The sequence below is a fragment of the Panthera onca genome, chromosome A1 (assembly GCF_046562875.1).
Source record: "Panthera onca isolate mPanOnc1 chromosome A1, mPanOnc1 haplotype 2, whole genome shotgun sequence".
Lineage (NCBI taxonomy): Eukaryota > Metazoa > Chordata > Mammalia > Carnivora > Felidae > Panthera > Panthera onca.
Window position 1 is genome coordinate 62,366,753 of NC_138339.1, and position 27,869 is coordinate 62,394,621.

Below are 27,869 nucleotides of genomic sequence, written 5' to 3' on the forward strand. Positions count from 1 at the left end.
CCATAAAATTCGCCCCTTTAAAGCGTACCATTCAGTGGTGCTTAGTACATTCACAAGGCCGTGCAACCAGGGCCATCATCTAATTCCAGAACATTTCCATCACTCCCCAAAAGATACCCAGTACCCAATAACAGCCTCTCCCCTTTTGCCCCTCCCTCCAGCTCCTGGCAACCACTAATCTGCTTTCTGTCTCTACGGATCTGCCTCTTCTGGACACACATCATCACTTTTAACTCCATATAAACTTTGTGAAGTAGCCACTAGAGACAGGGGCACTAGACGGCACAGTGGCAAAGAGTGCGGTATCTGGTGTCGCCCACCCAGTTTCAAATCTAAGTTTGGACATTCACTAGCTGTGTGACCTTGTGCAAATGACTTAACCTCTCTGAGCCTAGAATTCTTCATCTATGTAATTTAATAAACTTAATATGAGGATTAACTGAGTCATTATATCTAGATGCTTAGCCGTCCGTGCTCCAGAAATGCCAGCTGTTTCTTTTGTCATTACCTTGTTACTGGTGAGGACAATCAGGCACAAAGGGGTTAAGAGGCGTGCCCAAGGCCTCATAGCACAGGTGGCTGGGCCCCAAGTCTCCTGACCGAGTCCTCTGCTTTTTCCATTACGCCACATTGGCCTAGCTGTTTCTCCACGAAAGCTTGGCCCTCTCCATACTCTTTTGTGCCAAGTTACTTTTGACAAAGCCAAGGCTACTCACCAGACAGGAGGAAGGGGAGTGTGGGATCATGAAATCACCTCACTTTAGGGTGTCACGGCCCCACACGGGCCGGCCTCCTTGCCTGCTCCTCGGGAACAGCTGACTTTGGCTGGTGGGATCCCGCCCTGCCCTCTTCCAGCTTCCTCCTCTGGGTTTTGGGGGGTGGCTGTTTCTAGGACAGCAGGACCCTCTGGAATTCTATGACTTTCCCACTCCAGCCACCCATCTGGGCCTCTTTAAGGCTGGCTGAAGCACTGCCTTTGGACTAACAGGGAGGGGAGTCTGAGGCAGCTATTTATGCTATACCAAACCCCCAATTATTGCCAATTATGCTGAGTGGGGAAGAAAACCTCACTTTTAAGTTCTGGTAGAAACAAGAAAGTTTAGTCAGAACAGGAGAGTGGAGGGAGTACAGGCTTTGGGCCAGGGACACTCGTGATCACGCTCTGGCTCAGGCATTCCGAAATGATGTCACCTCGGGCAAGTCCCTTCTGAACTGAGGGACAGCTAATGGCAGCTAATGTGCTTATTGAGCAAGGCGCAGCTCGATTAACCATCACCACGAATGCATGAGGAAAGTTCTTTCATTCTTTAACATGCAGATGGGGAGACTGAGTCTCAGAAGCATACAGAGGTGACACCAAGCTGAGACCTGAAACACGAAGCTGAGACTTAAACCCAGTCTCTCTAACCCCAGAGGTCAAGGTCTAAAGCTGTGGGTATGCTGCCCTGCTGGCTGCAAAACAGCAGCCATGGACATTTCCATATGCCCTTCTCCTCACTCCCGTCTTCATCCAACCTCCTCTTCTAGATGATGCTGGAGCAAACACCCCAACCTCTCTGGCCAAGCTGACAGGCGTGGAGGTACACTTAGGACCCTTGGGACAATCAGATTCTCTCTCTCCTGGAGACTGGACTCAGCACCTAGAAACTCCAGAGGGTTGACAACAGGGAAAAGTGAGGGACTGAGGTGCTGTCTGGGGGATGTGGGCCAATGGGCTAGGGGAGTAAGCCGGTCCAGAGAAGCTAGCAGTTAAACAAAATAGGCTTGATGGGAGACCCTGTGGCCACAATGACAGACGGCTGGGGAGCTGCTGGTCCTCTGAGGGCCAATCAGGTGCTGGTTCTGGGGCCCTGTGGGGCCAGCTTCATTTCCTGCTCTGGGGCTCCATGGGACATACCTGCCTCCTCCCATAAATCTACCCCACTCCTCTCTTCCTGCCTAAGCTGCCCAGTGGCCACTTTGCTCTGTGGATTCCCATAATCCCCGGGACAGCAATCCTGAGTGTCGCCGTTCTCTGTCCCCTCTTATCCTTCATCCTTCTTGGAGGTGTCAGGCAGGCAAGAGGCCTCTGAAAGCAAAATACAGGTGGTCGTCCCTACACAGACCCTCTGTGCGTGAAAAGTCAGTCTAGCAACTTCAATCTCTGAACTGAAGATCTGCTATAATGGATCTGCCTAAGTCACCCCTGCACCTGGCAAAGAGGGTGTGGATCTTGGTCCTTCTCAGACAGGACGATGCCTCCAGCTCATCACATTCAAAGGTGTTGGGCATCATCTTCCCTTCCTTTCCCCCAGGGTTCAGCCCTTTCCTGGCCCCCATGCTGCTCCTGCCAAGTCTGTTTTAGCTAGAGTCTTAGCATCGTTACCATATAGTCTCTTTGTGCACTTCTAGGTCTGCTGTAGACTAGAAGAAAAATATAATTTACATATGGTACTGTTTAATTTTGTTGCATTTTGTCAACACAGAACACCACTAATGAGTTCACTGCATTTTAATAATTAGGTAACGGGAGTCTCGGTTGACATTACACAACGACTCTTGGCAGTTTGTTATGTAGGCGTTTGAGATGGTTTTAGTGATACTGGGGAAACCTGCGAGAAGCACATTATCATCTCCTCTTCCTTTAAAATAATGAAATACAGGTTCTGAAAATTCTTTATTCAACATTTTTAGGAATGGATTAGGTCCATACAACCAAGATGTCGGTGGTTAGTATCACCCAAGCTTCTAAAAGAACATGTGGGGTCAAGAGATAGGATGGTGTGCAGGACACTGTGTTTGCTGGGACTTCTGGGAAGTGACCTTTCACTCTTTCCTGCTGAGTATAATCCCAGAGCATTTTGTAACCACGTGGGATCTGAGGATAAAGCCAACACCACTGAAAGTAGGAATGCAGGATGAGAGGAAGGAGCTGGGTGAGGTGGTACCATTGAAAACCCTGGATCAATCTGTGCCTGAAGCCAGGAAGGTTTTTTTCTCCTGGGATATTCAAACGTATGCTCCACAGATTTGCGTGTCATTCTTGTATAGGGACCATGTTAATTTCTGTATCCTTCTGACTTCAGTAGCTGTGCTGCTCAAGGGAGCACAATGGACATCATTTTTAAGTCTAGGAAAAAAAAAAAAAAAACACTCTGTGTCCGCTGTGGGGTGAGCATCTAGACCCTGAAGTCAAAATGGAAAGTTAGTCCAATTAAACTTTTCCGACCCTGCAGCCCACTGGAGACTCCAAATCCTTACCTGGAGGTCAAAGAACTTGCTGTAGCGCCGGTAAATGGCCTCTGTGGAGCCACTGGACCACGTGACCCGGATGATATAGACCTATAGAGAGGGACAGAAGAGACAGGCATTAACACCAAGGGATCTCTTCCAACATCCAGATGGCGAACAGACACGTGAAAAGATGCTCAGTGTCACTCCTCATCAGGGAAAATACAAATCAAAACCACAATGAGATACCACCTCACCCTTGTCAGAATGGCTAAAATGAACAACTCAGGCAACAAGAGATGTTGACCAGGATGCGGAGAAAGAGGAAGCCTTTTGCACTGCTGGTGGGAAGGCAAACTGGTGCAGCCACTCTGGAAAACAGTATGGAGGTTCCTCAAAAAATTAAAAATAGAACTACCCTACGACCCAGCAATTGCACTACTAGGCATTTATCCAAAGGATACAGGAGTGCTGATTCAAAGGGGCACATGCACTTCAATGTTTATAGCAATGCTATTGACAATACAAAGTATGGAAAGAGCCCAAATGTCCATCGGCAGATGAATGGATGAAGAAGATGTGGTATATATATACAATGGAGTATTACTCGGCAATCAAAGAGAATGAAATCTTGCCATTTGCAACTACATGGATGGAACTAGAGGGTATTATGCTAAGTGAAATCAGTCAGAAAAAGACAAATACCATATGATTTCACTCATTTGTGGAATTTAAGACACAAAACAGATGAACATAAGGGAAGGGAAGGAAAAATAATATATAAAAACAGGGGCCCCTGGGTGGCTCAGTCGGTTGAGGGTCCGACTTTGGCTCAGGTCATGATCTCACGGTCTGTGGGTTCCAGCCCCGCGTCAGGCTCTGTGCTGACAGCTCGGAGCCTGGAGCCTGCTTCAGATTCTGTGTCTCCCTCTCTCTCTGCCCCTCCCCTGCTCGTGCTCTGTCTCTGTCTCTCAAAAATAAATAAATGTTAAAAAAATTAAGTAATATAAAAACAGGGAGGGAGACAAACCATAAGAGGCTCTTAAATACAGAGAACAAACTCAGGACTGCTGACAGGGTGTTGGGTGGGAAGATGGGCTAAAGGGACAAGGGGCATTAAGGAGGACACTTGTTGGGACGAGCACTGGGTGTGATAGGTGAGTGATGAATCACTACATTCTATTCCTGCAGTCATTATTACACTACATGGTAACTAACTTGGATTTAAATGAAAGGAAAGAGTTGGGGGTGGGGGCGGGGAGCTCTTCCATCTCCAGGACTCTGGAGTAAAGCACAGGGCTGTCAGAAAGACCTGGGTTTGAATCTAAGTTCTGCTGCTGAAATGCTGTGTGGCTTTGGAGAAGTTACTTGCTTTCTCTGGGCCTCAGCTTCCTCCTCAACAGTATGGGTATAACTCCCACCTCTGAGAATTATACAAAGGATTAAGTGAAATCAAGAATGGAAAACATTAACACCCTGCTCATCTCGGGAGATAGTGTTATTTTCAGCACTGCAGGGACTTCTTGCTTTCCACTCAATCCAGAGAGCCACAGGGCTGGCTATTTTTCCAGTCATTCTTAACACTTTGCCTTTTGTCAGAAGTCGCAGAGACCTGTGGCTCTTAGCACTGTGGTATTTCTCATAAGCTAAGCCTCACGCCACTGCCACCAATTAGGGGCCTGGGGCCAAGTCATTTTCTCCCTCCAGGTGTGTTTCCTCATTGGTAAATTGGTCTGACAGCATCTGTTCAGGGTGACAGTGTAAGGATATCACGCGATCGACGATGGGGGGGCAACCACAGGGCCATGTTTCCATCATTGTCATAAGTCACGGCACATGCAGAAAATAATATATGATGACAAATTTGGGCAAACTGAGGTGGCAGCTGGTCAGAGGCAGTACCTCGTGGCCCCGCACACCACCTGGACAACTAAAAAGGATGTATGTGAAAGCTCTTTGGGAAGGCGGAAATGCTGTATAAACACGATGGGCTCGACGGTGATGGAGGCCATGAGCTGAGGAGTGGCTGGAGGGACAACACATACGTAAATGAAAATAACCTGTGGGCAGTGCACGCCTGTTATTTTTTGCCCAGTACTGATTCCCTTTTCTTCCCACCAAAGCTTTTTTGACTTTTCTCCTGGGAACCTCCTTCCCCACCCCAGCACAGTGCCTTAGATACAGAGGTGGGTGCCATTCATGATCCATGGTGATTGGTTGAGAAATGAGCATGTGACCTGTGCTGGGCCAATCAGAGCCAGCAAGAGTCGGCTCTTTTGCTCCAACCCTTAAAAAAGACAAGCTGTCTTTTCTTTGAAGTTGCTAGGCTGTTAGGCAGTAGATCTGGAGCTGTTGCAGGCCATCTCACTACTGCCTGCAAGGATGCCAACATCAGCAGGTTCCTGGGAACACAGTCGAACCGTTAGATCCAGTTCTGCTTGAACCTCAATCTACTCCTGGTCTGTCAAGTTTACTGAGCCGAGAAACCTTGGGCCAAACCTGCCCTCTCGAATTATTTCTGAAGCCAGTTTAAGTTGGGTTTTTGACATAGGTAATCTAGTCCTGACCGAGGCAGGATGGGAGGTAGGAGAGAGCTCTCTGAAGCCTGGAGTCATCACGGTGCACTTTGAACGATGTGGAAACTTTACAAGGAAACTTCCATTCAAAATGGAACAGGGTGGAGAAACCATGGAGGGCTGGAGCCAGGGACCAGTGTGAACACCAGGGTCTCACAGGTAGAAGAAATGAATAATGGAAAGGTAATTCAGGACAAGGTGGGGAAGTGCCCTTGAGTGCCAAGCTAAGTCCACCACGAATGACCTCTCCAAATCCAACATGGATTTTATTTCAAAGAAGCATGATGGAGAGGAAGAAACCTGGGCTCTAGACTCACACAATTTCCTAACCTTGGGGCCACAGCCTCCTTAACTGTAAAATGGGGTCAGTAAGCCCATCTCACACATTGTTACGATGATTATAAGAGGCAAAGCTCTGAGCTCTTTGCCTGGCAGAAAGGAAAAGTTCAAGAAACTTTAGTACCCTGCACTCTGATTCCCCAGGGCCTGTCCCACCCTGTTCATAAAAACAGGCTATTTCAACATCAGAGATTTGGGCATCCGGGCCCACCCCCCTCCCTTGTTGGTGCTCCCTGGTCCTGGGAACCTCATGGAGCCAAAGAACAGGTCAAGACATCCTTTAGGAGTCACCTTGGAAAGGTGATTTTCTGACAAAAAAGAACTGTCTCCAAAGCCACCCAGAGAGTTGTCAGTTTTATGAAAAAGACATCCATTCTGTTCATCAAGACTCCGGCACAGAGATTCTGAATGGCTCCCATTTGTCATTCATTCATTCATTCATTCACTCTATGACATTTATTAAGTACCTCTTGCGTGCTAGGCACTCTCTGGGTGCTGGGACGTAATGAAGAGCAAGAGCGACCTAGACCTTGCCCTTGGGAAATGGGAAGATGGGCAACAGACCAGCAGACAAGCAAGTACGTATGAATTATAAGTTACAGTCAGTGCTTAGGAAGGACCCAAAGTCTGGTATGATTGTACAATGGGGGAGGCTGGGGTGGATGAGTGTCCCCGGAAGGGAAGACCCACTGGGGCAAGCAGGCTTTGAACGGAGACCTGAGGGACAAGGAGCTGGCAGGGAGAAGAACTGAGAGAAGAGTATTCCAGGCAGAAAGAAAAGGATGAATAAGGATGCGGATGCCGGATGGTTCAGGACATGTCTGAGGTGCAGAAAGGCCGTCATGGCAAGCAGAGCCGGGGGAGGAAGGAGGCTGGGGCTGGGAGGCAAGCACCAGCGGCATTATGAGGGGCTTGCAGGTCACAGGGAGGAGATGGGCTTCTATTCTGTTAAGGGGTTTCAAAGGGTGGGGTGTGTGTGTGTGTGACATGATTGAACGTATGTTTCAAAAAAAGTTTTCCTATGTATCCTTCTGGCTGCTGTGTGAAAAATGGTTTGACAAGGAGGAGGGACACCACTAAGGAGGCTTTTCTGTCACTGAGAGGGACACAGCCAATCCAATGGCCCAACATCCAGATGGGTAAATTGAGGCCCAGAGAATACCATACCAAAAGTCTTGTCACTGGGGGATGCTTAAGCAAAGTCTGGATGACCATGTGTGAAGAATAATACTAATGGGGATTAAAAAACAAGGGAAGGGGCGCCTGGGTGGCGCAGTCGGTTAAGCGTCTGACTTCAGCCAGGTCACGATCTCACGGTCCGTGAGTTCGAGCCCCGCGTCAGGCTCTGGGCTGATGGCTCAGAGCCTGGAGCCTGTTTCCGATTCTGTGTCTCCCTCTCTCTCTGTCCCTCCCCCGTTCATGCTCTGTCTCTCTCTGTCCCAAAAATAAATAAACGTTGAAAAAAAAAAAAATAAAAAAATAAAAAAAATAAATAAATAAAAATAAAAAACAAGGGAAAAGGGGCGCCTGGGTGGCTCAGTCAGTTAAGCATCCGACTTCAGCTCAGGCCATGATCTCACGGTCCGTGAGTTTGAGCACCGCATCGGGCTCTGTGTTGTCAGCTCAGAGCCTGGAGCCCGCTTCAGATTCTGGGTCTCCCTTTCTCTCTGTCTCTGCCCCACTCACACTCTGTCTCTCGAAAATAAATAAATGTTAAAAAAAAAAAATAAAGTGAGTATCGAAATAAAGCTCGTTGAGTAAACTAAAAAAAAAAGGGGGAAAAAAAAGGTTGACCATCAAAGTTTCATTGTTTTCTGAAAACCAGTAAGAAAAACATTCCCATAAATGGAAAAAAATTCTGCTTACACAATTCATTTTCGATCTCTTGTTTATAGTTTTTAAAGTTCTGTACATATGGTACAAGGACTCTGCAGCAGGCCTAATTGGCTTAGTGGAACCAACCTGTGAACACAATTTAATGTCTGCATTTTTAGGCACACATCTAATTTTTAACAAGCATTGCCCCAGTGCAGGGTTTTGGTCTTGCCCAGGGTTTGGGGTGAAAGGGCGTACTCACTGGCTTCTAATGCCAGCCCTGTTGCTGGGTGAGACTCACACGCACCAACCTCTCTGGCCGCAGTGTCCTTCTCTCTACTTTCCCTTGAGGATTCACTGTAATCACTAAGGTACATGGGGCTTTGCCCGATGCCTGGCACACAGGACATATGCAAACAGTCTTTCCTGCATAGCAGCTGTCCGACACATTACTGCTTCTCTGGTTCTCCTCTACTCCTCTTGGTAACAGCACCTGATTTCCCTTGGAAGATCACTCCTCTGCCGCCACTGGGTCTTTGTGACAGAGAATGGGTGGGTGTCCCAAACTACTGTCTACCCCTGGCCTCCACAATTCTTCAGGGATGGGCACATGACCCAAGCCAGGCCAATGAGACTCAATTCTGGGACTTTTGATGGCACGATCAGGGAAGAGCCCCTCTTCCCTACTGTGACAGCTAGCTGGGAGAACCATGTGGGAAGCACCTGCCACACAGAAGCAAGCAGCCAAGAGGGACAGAGAGGGCCTGAGTTCTGTGACATCATTTGAACCCCTGGACCCAGTGTCCCGGTCTTTTCATGGACACAAGCCAAAACCTTCCCTTTCTTGTGTAAGCCTGTTATAGTTTGTATTACTTGCAACCAAAGCAATCCTAACATATCTGACCTTGACTTTTAGATTTTTTTTTTTTAACGTTTATTCATTTTTGAGACAGAGAGAGACAGAGCATGAACGGGGGAGGGTCAGAGAGAGAGGGAGACACAGAATCTGAAACAGGCTCCAGGCTCTGAGCTCTCAGCACAGAGCCTGACATGGGGCTTGAACTCACAAACCACGAGATCATGACCTGAGCTGAAGTTGGACGCTTCACCGACTGAGCCACCCAGGCGCCCCAACGACTTTTAGATTATATCCCAAATCCAGTTAACGCTCCATGGCCTGCCGTTGAAGGAATTAAAAGCTGACTTCTTCATGGCAGCAGTATTCACAACAGCCAAATGAGGAACAAAATGTGTTGTATACATACAGTGGAATATCACTCAGCCTTAAAAAGGGAGGGCATTCTGACACATGCTAATAACATGAATGATCCCTGAAGACATTATGCTAAGTGAAATCAGCCAGCCACAAAAAAACGAATACCGTACGATTCCACTTATAGGAGGTCCCTACAGGAGTCAAATTCATAGAAACAGAAAGTAGAGTGGGGGTCGCCAGGGGATGGGGTGGGGAAATGGGGAGTTAGTGTTCAGTGGTGTTAAATACAATATAAGTGTTAATGAAAAAATAAAAGGTCTGGAGACGGATGGTGGTAGCAGTTGCACAACAAAGCGAATGCACCTAATGCCACTGAACGGGACACTTAAAAACGGTTGAGGGGCGCCTGGGCGGCTCAGTCGGTTAAGCGTCCGACTTCAGCTCAGGTCACGATCTCGCGGTCCGTGAGTTCGAGCCCCGCGTTGGGCTCTGGGCTGATGGCTCAGAGCCTGGAGCCTGCTTCCCATTCTGTGTCTCCCTCTCTCTCTGCCCCGCCCCGTTCATGCTCTCTCTCTGTCTCTAAAATAAATAACCGTTAAAAAAAGAAAAATTAAAAAAAATAAAAACAAAACAAAACAAAAAACGGTTGAAATGGTAAAATGATATGTCATATATATTTTATCACAATTAAAAAAATAATTAAAAAAGGTTTTTTTAATGTTCATTTACCCTTGAGAGAGAGAGAGAGAGAGAGAGAGAGACAGAATGTGAGCGGGGCAGGGACAGAGAGGGAGGGAGGCACAGAATCTGAAACGGCCTCTAGGTCTGAGCTGTCAGCACAGAGCCCGATGCAGGGCTCGAACCCACGAGCCGTGAGATTGCGACCTGAGCCGAAGTCAGACGCTTGACCGACTGAGCCACCCAGGTGCCCCTAAAAAAATAATTTTTAACAAAAGCAGATTTATATAGTCCATGTCACGTTCCTCTGGAAATGACACTGAAATGTTCTCCCTGGTACAGCCTTCAAAACATGTACTGCATATCCAAGAAAGGATTTGTATCCAGAGCATGTTTTTTTTTTTTTAAACTCTCAAAACTCAACAGTAAGGAAACAACCAACGTGATCACAAGATGGACAAAAGATTTAAACAGACCCTTCACCACAGAGAATATATGGATGCAAAGACATACATGAGAAGATGCTCGACATCATTAACCATCAGAGAAAGGCACGCCGAAACCATGATGAGATTTCACCACGTACCTATCAGAATGGCTAGAATAAAAATTGCTGACAAAAACAAACAAAAAATTACTGAAAACAAATGCTGACAAAAGTGTGTGGTCACCAGAACTCTCACACATTGGTGGGAAAGCAAGATGGCACAGCCACTCTGGATGGAAGCGGAACCACAGGGTGAAAGGCTGTTGATCAGGGTAGTCAGACGGTGAAAGGATCACCCCACGGATTACTCTCCCAGCAAGGGGACAAATGTCCGTTTCAATGGAGGTCTGGCAGTCAAACTGGAGCCAGGTGACCAAACCCAGCATTACCAATAGAGGCAAGCAGGCACCGCGCGGCCCCCGAGGTGATGCAACGTGGAATCAAGAAAATCTTCTGTCAAGTACTGTCGCCCAAATGTTTAACCTGAATCTCAAGCCTCTTGACCTAATTTCCAATTTACAGAAAACAAAAGAGGATGGGGAACAAGCTAAATGACACCATGAGGAAACAGTCAAATTCCGAATGTGGGCTATTCTAGAAGTCTGCTAACAGGGCATCGTTCAAATGCTACTTCTTCCGGAAAGCCCTCTCGGACTGCTCCTTCCCCACCAATACTGGGTTGGCTCTCCCTGCTACATGTCTCCTTTGGTACCTGTTTCCCCATCACCGTTTCCTCATGTCAGTTAAGCTTTACTGCAATTGCTACCTAGCAATTGCTTTCCCACTAGGTTCTAAGTTTCTTGACAGAAGAGACAATGCCTGTCTTGTTCCCCGGGTGCTGTATGCCCAGCTCTGAGCACAGTGGAAAATCTATGCTTCATGAAAAAATGAGAATGAGATGGAGATGCCAGGTGGTCAAGCTCTCACAGGTGGCAATGCCTGCCCGAGGCAGGCCTGAGGTCTGTGGGAAGGGAGCCTGGTCCAGCCGTGTCTCTCAGATGGTCCCTCAGGCTCGCCTATCCTCTGTGCTCCGTGCCCTGCTTCACAACCCCTCCCACTGACCCGTCTGCCTGGAGCAGAGAGTCTCCCCCAGCAGCCGGGACTCCTTCCCTCTGGGAATGACCACACTGGTGTCTGAGGGCCCCCAAGGGTTTCCTCCCGCTCCCTCACAGGAGGCCTTAAACTGGAATTAGCCACCATGGAAACCCCTTCTTATTCAACCTCAGCAGTCAGGCCTGTGTGACTTACAAAGCCCAGACTCCCCAGGCCCGGGTTCCCACCAGGCCCAGAAGTGCTGGGTTTCTTCACTTCCTCTAAGTCAGTACAGAGATGGACTGGTGGAGGGGAGGGCTGTGGGGGCAGGGTATACCATGACCAGGGTGCTTGGGGTAGAGTTGGGCACATGGCTGGGCCGTGGTGTCTCCCAAATTCCCCAGAGCCCACAGGTTAGGATAACATGTCTCACATTTTCCTAGCCAGCAACGGAGGCACACAAGTGCAGTGACCTGCCTGAGGTCACGAGCTCTGCAGTTCAAAATGAGGACTCTGATCCAGGTTGCCTCTAACCCCGATGGCCTTGCTGCACCAGGGAATCAGGCCTCCACCCCGGCAGCTGGACTGCAGCTGGACTGTGGGCCTACAGGAAGATGCATGCTGGTTCTTCTGTTTTTGAGAGCCCACCAGGAGGCTGTGGGATTCAGGAGTTAAGATGGCCCTGATTCACCTCTGCTTTCAACTACTCAACTAGCTGCGTGGTCTTGGGAAAGTGGTTTGAACTCTCTGTGACTCAGCTTCCTGTCTGGAAGAAATGAGGATCACAATAGTTGCAACCTCAGAGTTGGGGTGATGATGACACGAGAATGTGCACACAGAGTGCCTAGCATGGTGCCTGCACGCGGTAAATGGTTGGTGTAGAGAAGGTACCATTGCCCTCAGCATGCTGAGCTAAACCCAGGGACACAAAGCTGAGGGAGACCCGGTCTCTGCTCACTGCCTCTACAGATGCGCCTCTCACAACCTGCCCACCTGCCCCCATCTCTCCACCCCCTCCAGGGCCCTGCCTCTTCTACGGTCTTCTCCAGGCCCCATGAGGGTCAGAAGGACTGGCCCCTGCGTGGCCTGGGAACACAGGCCCAGCTCACCTGAGCCAGGGCACACATCTTCTAGCTGTCAGATGAGTCAGGGCCCTGTCCCCTCCCCGTGAATGTCTGCGGGGAAGGCCCCCGCCACCTCCTACCCCCACCCTGAGCCTCAGCCTCAGTGGAGGGGAGTTCTGTGTCTGGCCCAAATGCAGGGTCATCACATACCTGTGAGCCTGCCTGGTGCCAGGCTTTACCCACCCTGGCCTTTCCTCCTCTACCAAGGGGTGAAGACTATTCCAGGAGTCCTAGGTCAGTCTGACCTTGCCAGGAGGTACCTCACAAAGGATGAAGAACCCCATCTGCTCATGGATGGTGCTGGGTGTGGCCTTGGCCACAGGGACCCCTGGATTCTGAGGACTACTCTGTTCTGAGGCTTCTAGAAGCTACTTTTCTCAACTTAGACTGCTCTCAGAAGACAGAAAAAAAAAAAGCCCTCTGGTAGATGCTGAGAGTCCTTCTTGGACCCCCCACTTGAGAAGCACCACCTGTCCTGCCGGTCTCATGGCCACAACTGACCACAACTGATCCAGGGCGGGCCAATCAGCTTCTCTCTCTCAGGTATCTAGAATCAGACCACATGTCAGCTCCAGCCAGGGGGCTGGCTGCAGCCTGAGCACCTCCACACTTTATGAGGGAGCTCAGTGTGCAGAAAGGGACAAATGAAGGAAAGGCACAGAAAGGAGAGAGAGGGAGAGCCCTGCTAGGCTCCTGCCAGTGCTTCAGTTCCTGCTTCCAGGGCCCGCCTGCCCACCCATGGCTTCTATGACGCACGACAGGGGCCTGGGCCTTCCAGTTAATTCCCCTTTTGGCGGGAAGAGAGTTTTTATGCAACGAAAAGAATTCTATGATGTACAGAAGAAAGTTCAGGCACTATCTTAGGTAAAAAGAACAGGCTAAAAAAATGTAATCTCCATCTTGAAAAAGTTATACGTACTGTATATAAACGTATGTGTGTGCATGCATATACATCATTTGCGGTAGTTATGTTCTATAAAGTCTTTTGTGAACACTGATTTAGCAAATACTGAACCACTGCTCCTGGGGAACTACAAGATTAGGATCCTGAAGGTTCTGGTTCCAACGTTTTCATTAACCAGTCAGTATATAGCCTGGCTGTTTCTGTGTAAAGACACCTTATTTAATGTATATTATAAATTCATTAATACCGAACTCTGGGCCAGTGATACTATATCTCATGCCTAAATGAAGCTTATCTAACACGTGTATTTTCTCTGCTATGACACATCACAGCCCTTCTGAGCTTAGGAACGCTAGACGGCGCTTTAGCACTATGGGGTCATTTTAAAATGTGAAATAACTGGGCGCCTGGGTGGCTCAGTTGGTTAAATGTCTGACTTCAGCTCAGGTCATGATCTCACAGCTTGTGGGTTCGAGTCCTGTGTCAGGCTCTGTGGTGACAGCTCGGAGCCTGGAGCCTACTTCAGACTCTGGGTCTCCCTCGCTCTCTGCCCCTCCCCCGCTTGCACTCTCTTTCTGTCTCTCAAAAATAAACATTAAAAAAAAAAGGTGAAATAATCAACAAAAGTACAAAAAAAAAATGGCACTAAAGAGATTATGAAAAAGACACTTGTTTAGCGTATAAGGGCTGAAACCAGAGGGCAGAATGTCGTCCTGTCTAACCTCAGCTGGGAACACGCACACTGTGTGTTTTTGCTGCTGTGCACATGCCCACCGTCTGCAAGCGACCACAAAACTGTGGTACGTTTTGATGCTGGATTACGAATCAATTTTACCAAGTAGGCAAATTCCCAAGTATGGAATTTACAAATACTGCAGATTGACTGTAGGGCATATAAATGTGTGTGTGTTATGTGTATAAGCCAGTGAGATACATATATCATATATATGGTTTGCTTGGGTTGGCAGGAATATGTAGGACTTTTTTTTATTCTGTTCTTGAAGTTTTCTCATATTTTTCAGATTTTCTTTTATAATCAGAAAAAAGGATGCCACTATTCTAGGAAGACAGAAGGGTCTGTGGCCCACTTTCTTGCCTTGCGCCCCAGGACAGCATCTTCTCTCACTACCCTGGCTCAGTCCTGGGGCCATCCCTCTGGAATATCCTTCCACATCACAGAGCACCTACCGGGTGCTAGCACAGCCGATGGCACAGGTGAGAGTGTGGGGTGGGAGGAATTTGGGAGTTGGCAGAGGGGGCCTTTGTCCTGACCTTACCGTGAGTTGGGTTAAGTCCTCAGCCTCTTTGAGCCTCTTTGTTCTTTGAAAAATGGGGATAAAAATCCAACCTTATGGCATTGTAAGATCAAATGGGTTTTTTGTTTTTGTTTTTTTTTCTAAGCTCCAGAAATGGAACCCGTGTTGGTTGGAATCTCAGCTTATGGCTGGGACACCAGGGAGGGTATTCAATGTGTGCTCCCTAAGCCCTCTGCCCTCACCTCACCCGGCAGGTCCAGCCCTGGTCCAAGGGGGTGAGGGCTCCCAGTGCCTGGAGGGCCCCCATTAAGCATGCAGGAATTTAGACCCCATTTCCAAGAGACAACAGCCAAGGGGCCAATCTGTCCATGAATAAAGATTTAAATCAGAACAAAGCTTAGAGGCCCCTGAAACACTCCAGGAGCAGTGGCTGGTCTGAAACAAGCCAAGCGCCTGGGTAGCTCCCAGCAGCCTAGTTAACTGTCACCCCATCCCCCGCAGACCCACCGGCCATGGCTGCAGCTTTTGGAAAGGCCCCAGTACTACGGCCCCAGGGCAGCATGATATGAAGCAGCTGTCACCCTGCCTCAGGAGTGCTCTGATCTCAGACGCTTGCTTTCATCATATGAACTCTCGAAAACATGAGAAGGTGTTTCTGCCCTGTGCATAAAATCTCTGAGACCCGGGGGAACACCCTCCAACATCATATTTGCATATATATTCAGTGGGGTTTTTAGGGTTGACAAAGAACCCAGCTTAAAGTCCCAGCTGATACTATTAGAAGGGGTGGGGCTGCTGCACGAGTCATGGCCAAGTGATTACATTTTGATCTGGATTGGAGTGGCCAGAGCTTTGATTTGGTGGGGTGGGGAGGGTCTGGTCCAAGGGCTTTCCAAAGTGACGGTCTTTCCTAAGATCACTGTGTCTCAAGGTCCACAGGAGCTCAGGGCACATGAGAGGGTACTAGCTGATACGGGATCTCAGCACTAAGCTGCAGGGAATCCCACAGAGGGAAAATTAGTCTCTGACATTCCCCTCCCTTCAGAAGGCTGGCAATAATGGCTTTTTAACACTTTCTCCAACATTTGCTGGTCTCTTCTTAGAAAAGAAGGGACAGCTCAGGGCAGGCAACACTAGCCAGGAACAACTTGAACACACGGCTTTTTCCTTTTCCTTTTTATTTAGTTTCCTTCTATTTCTAGCAAGTGCTAGTTTTCCATTTATGGTAGACAGTGAAAGCCTCACCTTTAAAAATAATTTAAGTAAAAAAATGGAGTCAATCTGAAGAATACTGAATTAAGAATATGTAGCACAGGGGTTTGTGGATATGTCAGACACTGTGACGGGGCCAGAAGGAGGCTCGAGAATGAGGGCAGTACTGTTTCAGTGGAACCCACTGCCATTCTCACTTGGTTTGGAGTTCCGTTGTTTACAGGCCAATGAGCCCACAACATTTCTTAAGTTGGAAGCCCTCTTCTGGCTCTACAGTGCTGGTGGGCAGTCTGGAATGACCTGGGAGATGGAAAAAAAAAATATCTAAAGAGAGGGCACCAGTGGTGCGGAAGGGACTGAGGCTGTTTACCTGCAGAGGCTGTAAGAAAGGCACATCAGGGGCGCCTGGGTGGCGCAGTCGGTTAAGCGTCCGACTTCAGCCAGGTCACGATCTCGCGGTCTGTGAGTTTGAGCCCCGCGTCAGGCTCTGGGCTGATGGCTCGGAGCCTGGAGCCTGTTTCCGATTCTGTGTCTCCCTCTCTCTCTGCCCCTCCCCCATTCATGCTCTGTCTCTCTCTGTCCCAAAAATAAATAAAAAACGTTGAAAAAAAAAATTAAAAAAAAGAAAGGCACATCAGCAAGACAGAGTTATGTGATCCATTAACAATGTCTGCCATGGGCACGGGGATTGTAGGATGTGTGCTGCATACTCAGCATCCCTAATCTGGATCAACCCCTCCATTTTACAAATGAAGATACGGATGGGCCAAGAGGTGCAGCAACCTGCCAGCTGTGGACTCTTTCACTTCCACGAGAGTGTCCAAATTTCTATACAGGATCCTCTTGCCCCGGCTCAGGCCTCCTGCACAATGACTGGTCTGGAGAACTTTAGGAGTGATTAAGCCAGTGGCCAAATTGGCCTGTAAGGAGCCCCAGGATCCTGGGGAGGTGGCTGGGTCTCTCTACCTTGGTTTCCACTAGGCAGCACCACTTTAGCTCTTGTATATATGAAGAAGGATGTAACCCAGCAGCCTACAGGCCCGACTGCCAGACCTTGTGGGTCCACAAGGCAATCATCAGTGAAGGTTCTGATAGGGCCTGGCCTCTTCCACTGCCCACAGTCCTCACTGCCAACAGCAGGGGGTTCCAAGACTTCAAAATACTTGAAAATCCTGTTCTAGACCATCCCTTATTTTTTTATTTTTTAAATTAATTTATTTATTTTGAGAGAGAGAGTGCGAGAATGTGCATGTGAACAGGGGCGGGCAGAGACAGAGGGAGAGAATCTGCACTGATAGCACAGAGCCTGATGTGAGGCTTGATCCCTCCCATGAACCGTGAGATCCTGACCTGAGCCGAAATCAAGATTTGGACACTTAACCAAATGCGCCACTCGGGCACCCCAGACCATCCCTTATTTTACAGTTGGGGTTATGAGGCCACAGAGGGAAAGCGACTTGCCCAGGTCACATAGAGGGCAGATAGGAGGGTTGGAACCAGACTCAGAGCTCCTCTTGGGAGGTGCTGAGGACGCAGGAGCTCTGCTCCAGAATGCCATTCTTCAGATCTGAGGAGCAGCTGAGTCCCTTTCAGATGGAGGAAGGAAAAATGGTCTCTTACGCAGCTCACCGAGGGGCTACAGCTTCTGCTTAGAGTCACATAGTTTCTGCAGCGGGTGCTCAGCCAGCAATAACAGAAGCTGTCTTGTGCCGCAACCTTAACTGCAAAAGCACGTGCAGTCCTGAAATCAGGCAGCTGTGTCAGTTTCAAGATCCAGATGAACCCACTTCCTGCAGAGGAGGCTCCTGGGGATATGTCTAAGGGCGCCCAGGAGACGCAGACCCTAGTTTAAGTAAGAAACCAGCTTTAAAAGGCTAGTGCAACCCCCTCTTCCATTAAGCTCCCACACTCATTGGGTTTCTGGGTTGGCGGATCCCGGGGACAGCCTGGTAATGACTGGCCGGGCTCCAGTCTCTGGCAATATGCTGGCCTAAGGTGGGCCACGGAGCCCAGTCTGAGGGGGGTAGGAGGCAGGCAGGGAGAGAAAGAGAAAAGGGTGGAGGAGACAGGGCGAGAGCAGAGGCAGTTGGATGGGCTCCGAAGGCTTAACTAATGGGAAACATGATTCTGCCGCTCCCCGTGGAGACCACGAGTTCCCTCTGGTTCCGATCTGTCGGCTCTCCCCAGCTGTCTGCCCAACATCTGGCCTATGTAGGTCAGCACTCCCAACCTCTTTTTGGAATTGCAACACCCTGCAGTTTGTCTGATTCCCAGCACCCCGGAGCAGCGACACCACCGGAAGTGCTGAAGACCGTGTATTTATCTTTTCAGAGAAAGTACGTTGAGTCTATTCCTGGGAAAACGCTGCCAAATGTCACGATGTCCTGGAGACCCAGGAGGTGATCGCAGGGTGTCACAGTGAGGCAGGACCAAGGCGAGTGGGGGCCCAAGGCAAAACTATTGACCATGTTGGGAAATGTGCTGCTAAACACTGGGCCTGTGCTAAGTGCTTTATGAACAGAGTGTGCAATCCTCATGAAATGTCTGCCAGGAAGGTGGGGCCCCCCCTTAGGTCAGGGGAGGGAAACTCAGGCCCAAAGTGGTGATGTGGCATGCCTGAGGTCACGCAGCTGCGAAGGGCAGGTGACTTCAGATTGGATCCTGGCCCCTTCAGCCTCTGAGGTCCTGTCTCCTCCTAGCTTCCCAGCGCCAGGCCTCAGGTGTCCTGGCCCCAGGCCAGAACTTTCCTGTCCCCACATCGGCGTCAGGAATCACCAAGCTCAGGCTCTACAGCAAGTGACACATTGGGGGTGGCTGGCTGCCAAGTTTTCTTTTTCTTTTTTTTTTTTTTTCCCAATCTTTTCAATTAAGTGAATGCTTGGAATGGGGCCCAAATCCAAGTGCTTGTGGCGTTAGCTGCAGATAAGATGCTCTGGTTCAGGGCTGTGTTCCGACCGCTCCTCGTCCATAGGGTATGCAGTGAATGTGCAGTGGAGCTGAGGGTCTCTGACCACCCGTGGGCAGAGGAGTGCGAGGCTGGGAGATGGGACAAAGGGGCATTCTCTCTAAAGTGAAAATCTAATTGTGTCTCTTGCCTCTGCTTCAAACACTTCAGTTCATTCATTCGCTCATGCATTCAGCCAATACGGACAGAGTGCCCACTGTGTACCAGGCTCCCTTCCAAGAGCTGGAGCTCTGGCTATGGAGGAGGCAGAGGCCCCCGCCCTTCTGGAGCTTTCAGCCTTGTCAAGGAAGACAACAGCAGCACGCTATGGGGTTTTAGGGGCTTCCTCCCAGCAAGGCTCTCCCTTGCCTCCTGGCCCTGCACATGCTATGGCCTTTGGCAGGAACACCTCTCCCTTTGCCTGTCTAGTGCCTCTTTACTTCTCAGGGGTCAGCTCAGGAAGCCTTTGAAGACCCCACGTCTGGGTCTGGCCCCATTCTCTGGGTTCCCGCAGCCACTGGGACTGCCCTCTCTCTGTATACATTCCTCTGGGTGTGCCGTTCTGTTTGCACGACTGTCACCCCTTCTCCCCCAGGAGGCTTGAGGGGGCAGGGGCCAAATCCATCTGGTGCACCGTGGCTTTGCCACCCAAATCCATCTGGGTGACATTAGGCCCTTGGGAAACATCTGGTGAAAGGCAGACGGATGGACAGGCAGGCAGGCAGGCAGGCAAAGTGACAAAAAGCCAAGACAGGGCCACGCAGTCATAAATCAAGGTGACCTCACTCAAGGCTCTCTGTGTCTGGAGAGTGACAATGCTCTTGAAATGGCTGAATGGACAGCTCAACTAGAAACAGAACCAGCTTTGTGACAGAGGAGAATGCAGGCATGGGGCCCAACCCGGGAAGAGAAGTCCACCTCTCACCCCCCCCCAGGCTTCTCGGAACAGGCGATGGAGAAAAAGAGCACACCACAGGAGCAAATTCCCATCCCACCAGGCCAGCCTGAGGGAATTCTTTGGCGGGGATGATGGAATTGTTCCGTATCCTGTCTGTGGTGGTAGTTATGAGAACCTGCACATGCATAAAAACTCAGGATGCTATACCAAAAGAGGGAGTTTTACCGCACACAACTAAAAACTAAAAATAACACTCACACACACTCACACACACTCTCTCTCTCTCTCTCACACACACACACACACACACACACACACACATCAATCACTTCTTAATGTCATTAAAAAAACAGGCAGGCACTGGCCTTAGAGTACCGGGTATGAATCTCGGCTCTATAGCTGGAAGCTGTTGTGTGACTTTGCAAGTTCATGCATGGCTCCAGCCTCCATTTTCTCATCTGTAAAATGGAGAGAATAGTACCTACTTTTTTAGGGTTGGCTAAGGATTACAGGAGCTAATGCATGCAAGGTGCTTGGCACACGGCCCGACTCTAGGTAGCTTCCAGCACTATCACTGCTAACCCCATTATAGAGATGAGGCGCTGGAGGCTCAGACAGTCCGTCTCCCCTGGGGCCAACTCAAATCTTTTCGAGGTAAAGCTATGTTAAAAGGAACAGTCAGGAAGGTCATGCTGCGAAACCCAGTCAACCGTCCCCTCCTTGTGTGCCTGCACATGGAGCTGCCCACCCTTGGAGCCTGTCTTTCCCTCACTGCCAGAGTCTTCTCCAGATGGCGGGCAGCAGGAACCACTTCCAGGCTGGCCAGGCTACCTCCATTCTTCTATACTGAGCCATGGAACTGATGGAAACACTCGCTGGGCCGGGTGTGCAGCTCCAGCCTGGGCCTCTGGCTGCCAACACACGTCCTCGCACACATCTGGCCCAGAGCAGCATGGGGAACTTTCCAAGGGCAAGCAGAGGTGCTGGCAGCTGGAGCCCAGGCTTGCTGAAACCAACCTGAAGGCTGGCTTTCTAGGAAAGCCTCCAGGGCAGGCACTTAGGGCTTGTGGGGATCTCTAAGGCTGCCAGGCCTCAGAGGAGCCCGGGGCCTTGCAGGAAACAGAGCTGAGAGATTTCAAGTTGGGACCTGTCCTGTGTTAACAGGGCTGACGGGACAGAACTGGGAAGCCCACGTGAGCACCCACTATGTGCAACACATCTGTATGTAGGGATATCCCCACAGACAGTAGGGATAAAGCTGCCCAAGTAATGAAAAAGAATCAAAACGGGCCACATTTATTGGGCTGATCGGGGGCTATGCCAAGTACTTCGTTTATGTTATGTCGTGGGATCTGGAGACTCGGAAAGGGCAACTAGCTTACCCAAGGTCACACAGCCACCACGTGACACAGCCAAGATCTAAACCCCAGCAGCGTGACATGGTAGGAAAAGCCCAGGATACGTGGTCAGGCAGGCAAGGTCAGATGGGTCTCAGTTCTTACCTAAAGGGTCTGGCACAGTGCCTGGCACATAGTGGGTACTCAAGAGAGACGACATCACAGGCCACAGGCTCCCTAGAAGCACTCTATAGACTCTGTGGGGGCACAGAGGGGATGAGGGCTAATTGTGCAGGGAGAACTTCAGAGAGGCTTTCCAGATGAAAAACAAACAAACAAAAAAACCCCACAAAAACCAAAAAACCAACTGCTCTGGATCTCGAGGAATCAGTAGGAGTTTTCCAAAGGAGGACCAACACCTAATGACCACTTACTAAATCCCCAGCACTCTGCTCTCAGGAAACCCTATGGAGTGAAATTTACTATCCACCCCATTTCACAGCAGAGAAAACCAACATTCAGAGAGGTTAGGTCACTGCCCCAAAGCCATGCAGCTGGTGAAGGAGGATGACAGAATGTGAACCCAGATTTATTTCACTTCAGAATGCCCATTCCTAACCAAGAAGACCAGGTAAAAAGGAGTCAAAGGGACCATAAGTAAGTATGTTCATTTCCCCTGGCTCCCAAGAACATCAGAGCCGACCTCGAATCCTGCTTTACCACTTACCAGCCAGGTGACTTTGGGCAACAAGTCTCTGTTTTGAAATGTAAATGAGGCCACATATTCCAAGTCAAAGAGTGCCTGTGAGCAGTAGGCGCTCTCTAATGTACAGATTACATGGGCTCATAAACCAGTGCACGGCCCCAACCACATACCTACTGTCCCCGACAGGTTCTCAAACCTGGCTGCACAGTACATTTGGGGTGCGTCTGAAAACTCCAGAGTGTGACCCCCGCCAGACCCACCCGAAGCCTGGGTTCAAACCCTGTGACTTCCTAGCTGCATGGGCCTGGGCAAGTCCTATCTCAGCCTGCTTCTCCATCTGTAAAATGGGGGTAATAGTGGTGCCTCCCTCATGGGATGACAGTAAAGATCAGCTGATTCAACGCATGCAAAGCTCTAAGTACAGCACCAGGCACACGGCAGCTACTCAATAAAGAATAGTTGTTACTTCTCCCCCAACCTACAGTTAGTGGGTACCAAGGCAATGAAATGTGTGCAGATGCCTGGCTATTCTTGATCCTGCAGAAATCAGAAGACCCCAGAAGTCTGGCACCTTCTAAAACAAGGTCACATGGACTTGGGACTTCCAAGCTGGGAGGGAGTTCAGTGGAGGAGGAGATGGGGGCCAGGGTGGCTGGAAAGATGTAGGAGAGAAGACAGAGCAAAGAATCTGGCAACCAGCTCTCATCCTGGGTCCTCCCCGCCCCACTGGCTCATGCTGCCTCCTCGCTGGCTATTTCCTCCACCACGCAGCCTCAGCTCAGGCCTGGGCCACCTCATTTTGGATGCAGCAGCTGCTCCCTCCAGGGCCTCCTGCCCCTCTGCTCACCTCAACAGGGATATTTCTAAAACACAGCATCTGACTGGATTTCCTTCCTCCTTAGAGTCTCTCAGGGGTTCCCTCTTAATGAAAAACAGCAAAACAACCACACAGATTCACATTTAAGGAGCACTTCCTTACTACTGGCCATGCTCAGGCCAGTTAATCCTTATTCCCCTATGGGGCAGGACCTATTGTCTTCCCCATTTTATAGATGGGGTAACTGAGTCTGGAAAAGCCGATGGCCTCATTTAGTTCAGGCCAACACAGTCACCAGTCTGGGTTTCTGCAAGGGCTCCCTGTCCGGCCTCCTGCCTCTAGTGGCCACTCTGGCTCTGCCTCAGTGGGGCTGTGGACAAGGGCTGGACGAGGGGACACTGTGCCTGGATCCAGAGTCTAGACACCAGGATCTAGGTGTTGAATCAGGTGAACAGGAGGGCTTGGGAAGAACACTCCCAAAGTTCGGAAGGATAACTGACACAAGTCCTTATCACCCTCCAGTCCTCCAACCAAGGCCAAAGGCACTGCAGCAGAATACTGTGGAAGCGGAGACAGTCTAACTGAGGGTCAGAAATGTGGGGTCCCCCAGGTGACATCTCAGGGAGCCTCTGGTCCACATCTGCCAGCTGCTGGGCCAGGGGGCTCAAGAGAATGCTGGGAGCTCTTCCATGCATTCGTCCATGACACCACACAGGACAGGCAGCCCAGCCTCAAGACAGCAACAATGCCAACCACACGGACTCTGAGTTGGACAGACGTGGGTTCTGATCCTGCTAAAAACACTTCCTCAAGCAAGCTACTGAGGAGCCTCAGTTTCCCCGTCTGTAAAACAGAGATGCTAATAAAAGTATTTCCTGTCTCTCAGGGTTGTTGTAATGCATATGATGGGATAATGTCTGCAACATGTCTGGTATAGTAGTGAATCTCCTTCCACGCAAGCAGAGTGAGTTCCTTAGGCCCAAATCAAATTCATATCATTAGGTTGAACCCAGTGAAACTGCCATTTGGGTAAAAAATGGACAATTTCATAGGGTTCAACCTAACAGCATCCCAGAGGGTTAGAGGATTCCTTCTGTTTCCAGATAGACTAAGAATTACAGTTACTTTTCTCTTGAGTGTTTACTATGTGTCATGTACTGGGATGACTCCTCCATTTATAAATGAAGAAGATACTGAAGTTAAGTAACCCACCCAAAATTGCACAACTAGAAAATGACACAGCCGGGATTTGCATCCAGGTCTGGCTGCCTCCAAAGCCTGTGCCTTAACAGCTATGACAAAAGGCTTGGTCTGGTGGCAAAAGGAGGTCGTCAGGAGGAATCTGATTGTCTCAGGTGAACAATGTCAACGGCCATCGCCCTAGAATCATGGGACCTTGGGACTGAGAGAGCCCAAGCAGTTATGGCTTCAAGGAATACACGTGGCTCCTGTCCTGAGTAAGGCCCTGGACTATGAGGGACTCAGGCCCAGTGGGAGAGAAGACACGTCAATGGATGACTGGACCCAACATATGGGCACTGCAATGGTGCTTGTCCATTGAGAGCCTCAGAATCAAAGCTGGGTGCCCTGGTTGGGTGACAGGCAGAAAGAGGCCAACTAATCTAGAATACTCCCTAAACAACTGCCCCCTACCCCTAAGTCTGGCCTTATCTTGTCCCACTGGGCTTGGGGACATGGAGGAGAAAACAACTAGATGAGAATGTGGAAGGACTGAGCTCTCAGACCCTGAGGACAGCCACCTAGTAGAGGTGTCATAAGGAGAGAGGGATTCTTGCACCAGATAAAGGGGGGGGGGGGGCTACAGAAGTGGGTTTCAAGCTTTGTACAGACAAGGAGCCTTTTTTCCTGCAAAAACCGTAGTGATTCCTAAGGGTCAAGTTCTGTGAGTATCCTTGGCCACCCCTGTCCCCATATCCTGCTGGGCTCATCTGGCAGAGAATATTCCTCCCAGCCTCAATTCGAGCTCCTGTGTGGAATTTTCTGCCAGCTTCTCATGGTTCATACACAAGTCCATGAGACAGGAAAAGGGGGAGCAAGGGAAGCAGGGTCCCCTCCTCTCCCTCTCTCCTTCCCACCTCTGCCATACTACACTGTCCTCTCCCCTCCAGGGAAACGTGCGATAACACACAAAAATATAATGCAATATAAAACAATATAATTCTTCACAACGACTAACAGCCTAGATGTACTTCCTATGAGGCTGCATTGTATCGCTGTTTCCATTCTGTAGTGGAGGAAGTAAGGCCTCGGGAGGTCAAGTCACTTGTGCAATCCAGCTGGGAACAAGCCCTGACAGCAAAGTCTGAGGTCTTAAAACTGTCCGTGTTTCCACCACCAGAAATGCTGTTTTGGGCATATTTCTTCCCCAGACTCTTTTCGGAAGTACTCAAGAAATGAAGATCACATTGTATATACAATTTGTCTTTTTCACTTGCATTATATGGTGAGCATTTCCTCATCTCGTTAAAAATTCTTTGAACAAACCATGTTTAAAGAACCCTTAATAGTCCACCGAAGGCCATCTATCATTTATCTAATCACATTTCCAACGACAAACATCTAGGCTATTTTCGACATTGCTTTAATTACCACACCGCTGAATATCCGAGTATATAAATCATCCAGGAAAACTGCTTTAAATCTCAGGGGGTGCATCCCGGGCTAGTCCATTTAGAGGATGCTTCTCAACGTGCGATCATTCCAGACCACCCGAGTCATATCAGCTGCGTTGCTTGTCTGGAAAGTAATGGTGATAATGATGATGCTAAGACAATACTAACAGGTAACTACCCAGCCCTTTCACAGCCAGGTACTGCTCTAAACCCTTTATGTGAAACAACCCACAGTAGGTGCCATTCTTATTCTCATTTTACAGATGAAAAAAGTGAGGCACAGAGAAGTTAAGACGCTTACTCCAGCTCACACAGCCGGGAGCCAGCAGAGCTGGGTCGAACCCATGCCATCTGGCTTCCAAACCCAAAGTTGGAAACTTCTACCCAGAAGTTTTTCATCTTTTTTTTTTTTTTTTTTTGAGCTTAGGACCCCGTTGGCAACCTCACGCAACCCATGGACCACTTCTCAGAATGATCTAGCATTAATAAAATAAAGCACAAAGGATTTCAAATGAAAACGGATTACACTGAATTATATATATTGAAAGGGTTTCAAAAACCAAAACGGCGAATACAGGTACCCCCTTATTAACGAAATCTAGCAGTAGTGAATGATCTACTTACTACCAGCAGACGATAAATGAATGATCTTTGGGATCCATGCAATAACTATAAAGTGATACGACACTACCTCTGGCGACAAAGTCCCAGGTATTACTAACATCACCGAGGGCTGCTGCCTTCGTTCACAAAGAAAGGCAATGCTAAGTTATGGCCGGAGGCTAATGGAAATAGAGATGAACTTTCCCCCTTCCAAGTTCAGGACCCTCTGAATTCTACCTGTGTTGAGGATTCCTCTGCCAGTTGGCTTTCCCCCTCCAGAGCAAACCTCTCTGTCCCAGTGAAGAATAGGCAGCCCAGGCCTCAGACCCCTCCCTGTCACCACAGCTCCATGCTATGCCCCATCAGGGCCCCAGTGCAGTGGTGATGCATTCCCAACAGACGGTGACCTCCATGGGGACAAAGGCTGCCTGGCTATCTTAGCCTCTCTCCGGCCTGGGGCCAGGCTTGGCCAGGGCAGACAATAAACCCACATCTGTGCAAGGGACTGGCAGCCAAGGCTGGCCCGAAGCCAAAGGCTGCTGATTCACACCTTGGCTGGGGAGGAGGAAATGGTGACGCCACTGTGTGGGTTTCTAGCTGTCTTTGCCAATGCAGTGGGCAGGGGGTCCATGCAATTCTGCTTAATTAAGCAGACTAGAAAATATTATCCTTATGTGCTTTAAGGCAATGTTTCCCTTCATGTCTGGGGAGAGAGACTATACTCTCATTTGTGGTCAATGATGCACATAGAGCTGAGTGCAATCCTGGGTAAATTATTCCACCTTTCCAAGCCTCAGTTTCCACACTTGTGAAATGGGCTAATAATAGTACCCACGTGGCCGGCATCAATGGTTTCCACCAGCTCCTTCTTCAGCAACAGTACCCTGAATCTCCTACAATGACTGTCTCTCCCACTGCTTGCAATTTAGGGGGAGTATCTATTCCAATATCTGGCCCTTGCTGGGCCAAAGGACGGCCAGGTGATCTTGGGCTTGACCAATCAGATTCTCTCTTCCTGGAGCTGGACTCCCACAGTCCCCTCTAATATTTCCCTCCCGTCCCTCCCGTCCCTCCCACCCTGACTTCATCTTCACTGCACACAGCCCTTCTGTGGACAGGTGCTTTCTTTCTCCAAGATCCTCCCACTTTTTATCTGTGTTCTGCCCCCTCCATTCTCCTGTGAAAGGCCTTTCTAACCACCCAGCCAGCAGGAGGGGCCCTGACTACCAGCTTCCTGACTACTCCAGTGACTTCCTTTTGGACACCTCTGGTGCCGACCCCTGGCCCCCAGCCCGTGTATACTGGGGCCATGGCCTTCTTGAGCGTGGCGTCCATGCTTTGTATTCTTTTGTGGTTGCTGGCCCACTCAGGAGCCCCCAGGTCCTTCTGGCCTGCACCTGCCAGGCACGCTGCATCTCTGTCACTCAAAGCTCTCCTGCTTTTCTCAAACACACTTTATGCTGGGGTTTCCATTTCTTCGCCTTCCTGTTCTCTGCCTGAAATTCCCCTCCCTTTCTCCACTTGTGGAATCCCTCCCCGGCTCTGTGATCGGCCTTGGATCACCTCTGCCATGCCGCCTCGTCCAAGTCCAACTTCCCCAGAACCCAAGTGCCTACTCCCCAAGTTCCAGACTAGCTCCGAAACACCCTGTCTACCTGTCTCTCTCAGAACACTGACCTCCTTGAAGTCTGAATTCCTGGTTTGTTTATCTGTATATCATCCCTGCATGTCAAAGTGCCCAGCTCCTGTAAGGATTTATATTTGTTCAGTGAATTCTCAAGAAACATGGTCGACTACAAAGTGCAAAGGTCTCTTGGTTGTTGTTTCTTTTTGAAAGTGGTGGTTCTGGTGGAACGGCCAGACAAAGTACAGGATGCCTGGTAAAACTTGAATTTCAAATAAAAAATGATTAATTCCGTAGTGTCAGTATGTCCCAAATATCGCATGTTTATCTAAAATTCAAATTTAACAGGTCATCCTGTTAAAGTTGGTAAATCTGGCAACCCTAAGGATGCCTGAGGATGGCCTGGGATAGGCCTGCAGAGAAGCAGGCAGGAGAGCTCTGTCCACCTGCACACAATA

The 27,869-nt window shown here is 49.4% G+C and overlaps 1 protein-coding gene across 2 annotated transcripts in view; it reads right to left on the reverse strand.

Moving 5' to 3' along the window:
* The window catches only part of SH3PXD2B (SH3 and PX domains 2B), a 105,265-nt gene that overhangs the window by 67,785 nt on the left and 9,611 nt on the right, over nt 1–27,869 (reverse strand). For both annotated transcript variants that reach the window (XM_081796372.1, XM_078446863.2), the window contains exon 2: nt 3,241–3,321. In XM_081796372.1, coding sequence (XP_081652498.1) covers nt 3,241–3,321 — 81 coding nt within the window. The remainder of the gene's footprint in view (nt 1–3,240; nt 3,322–27,869) is intronic.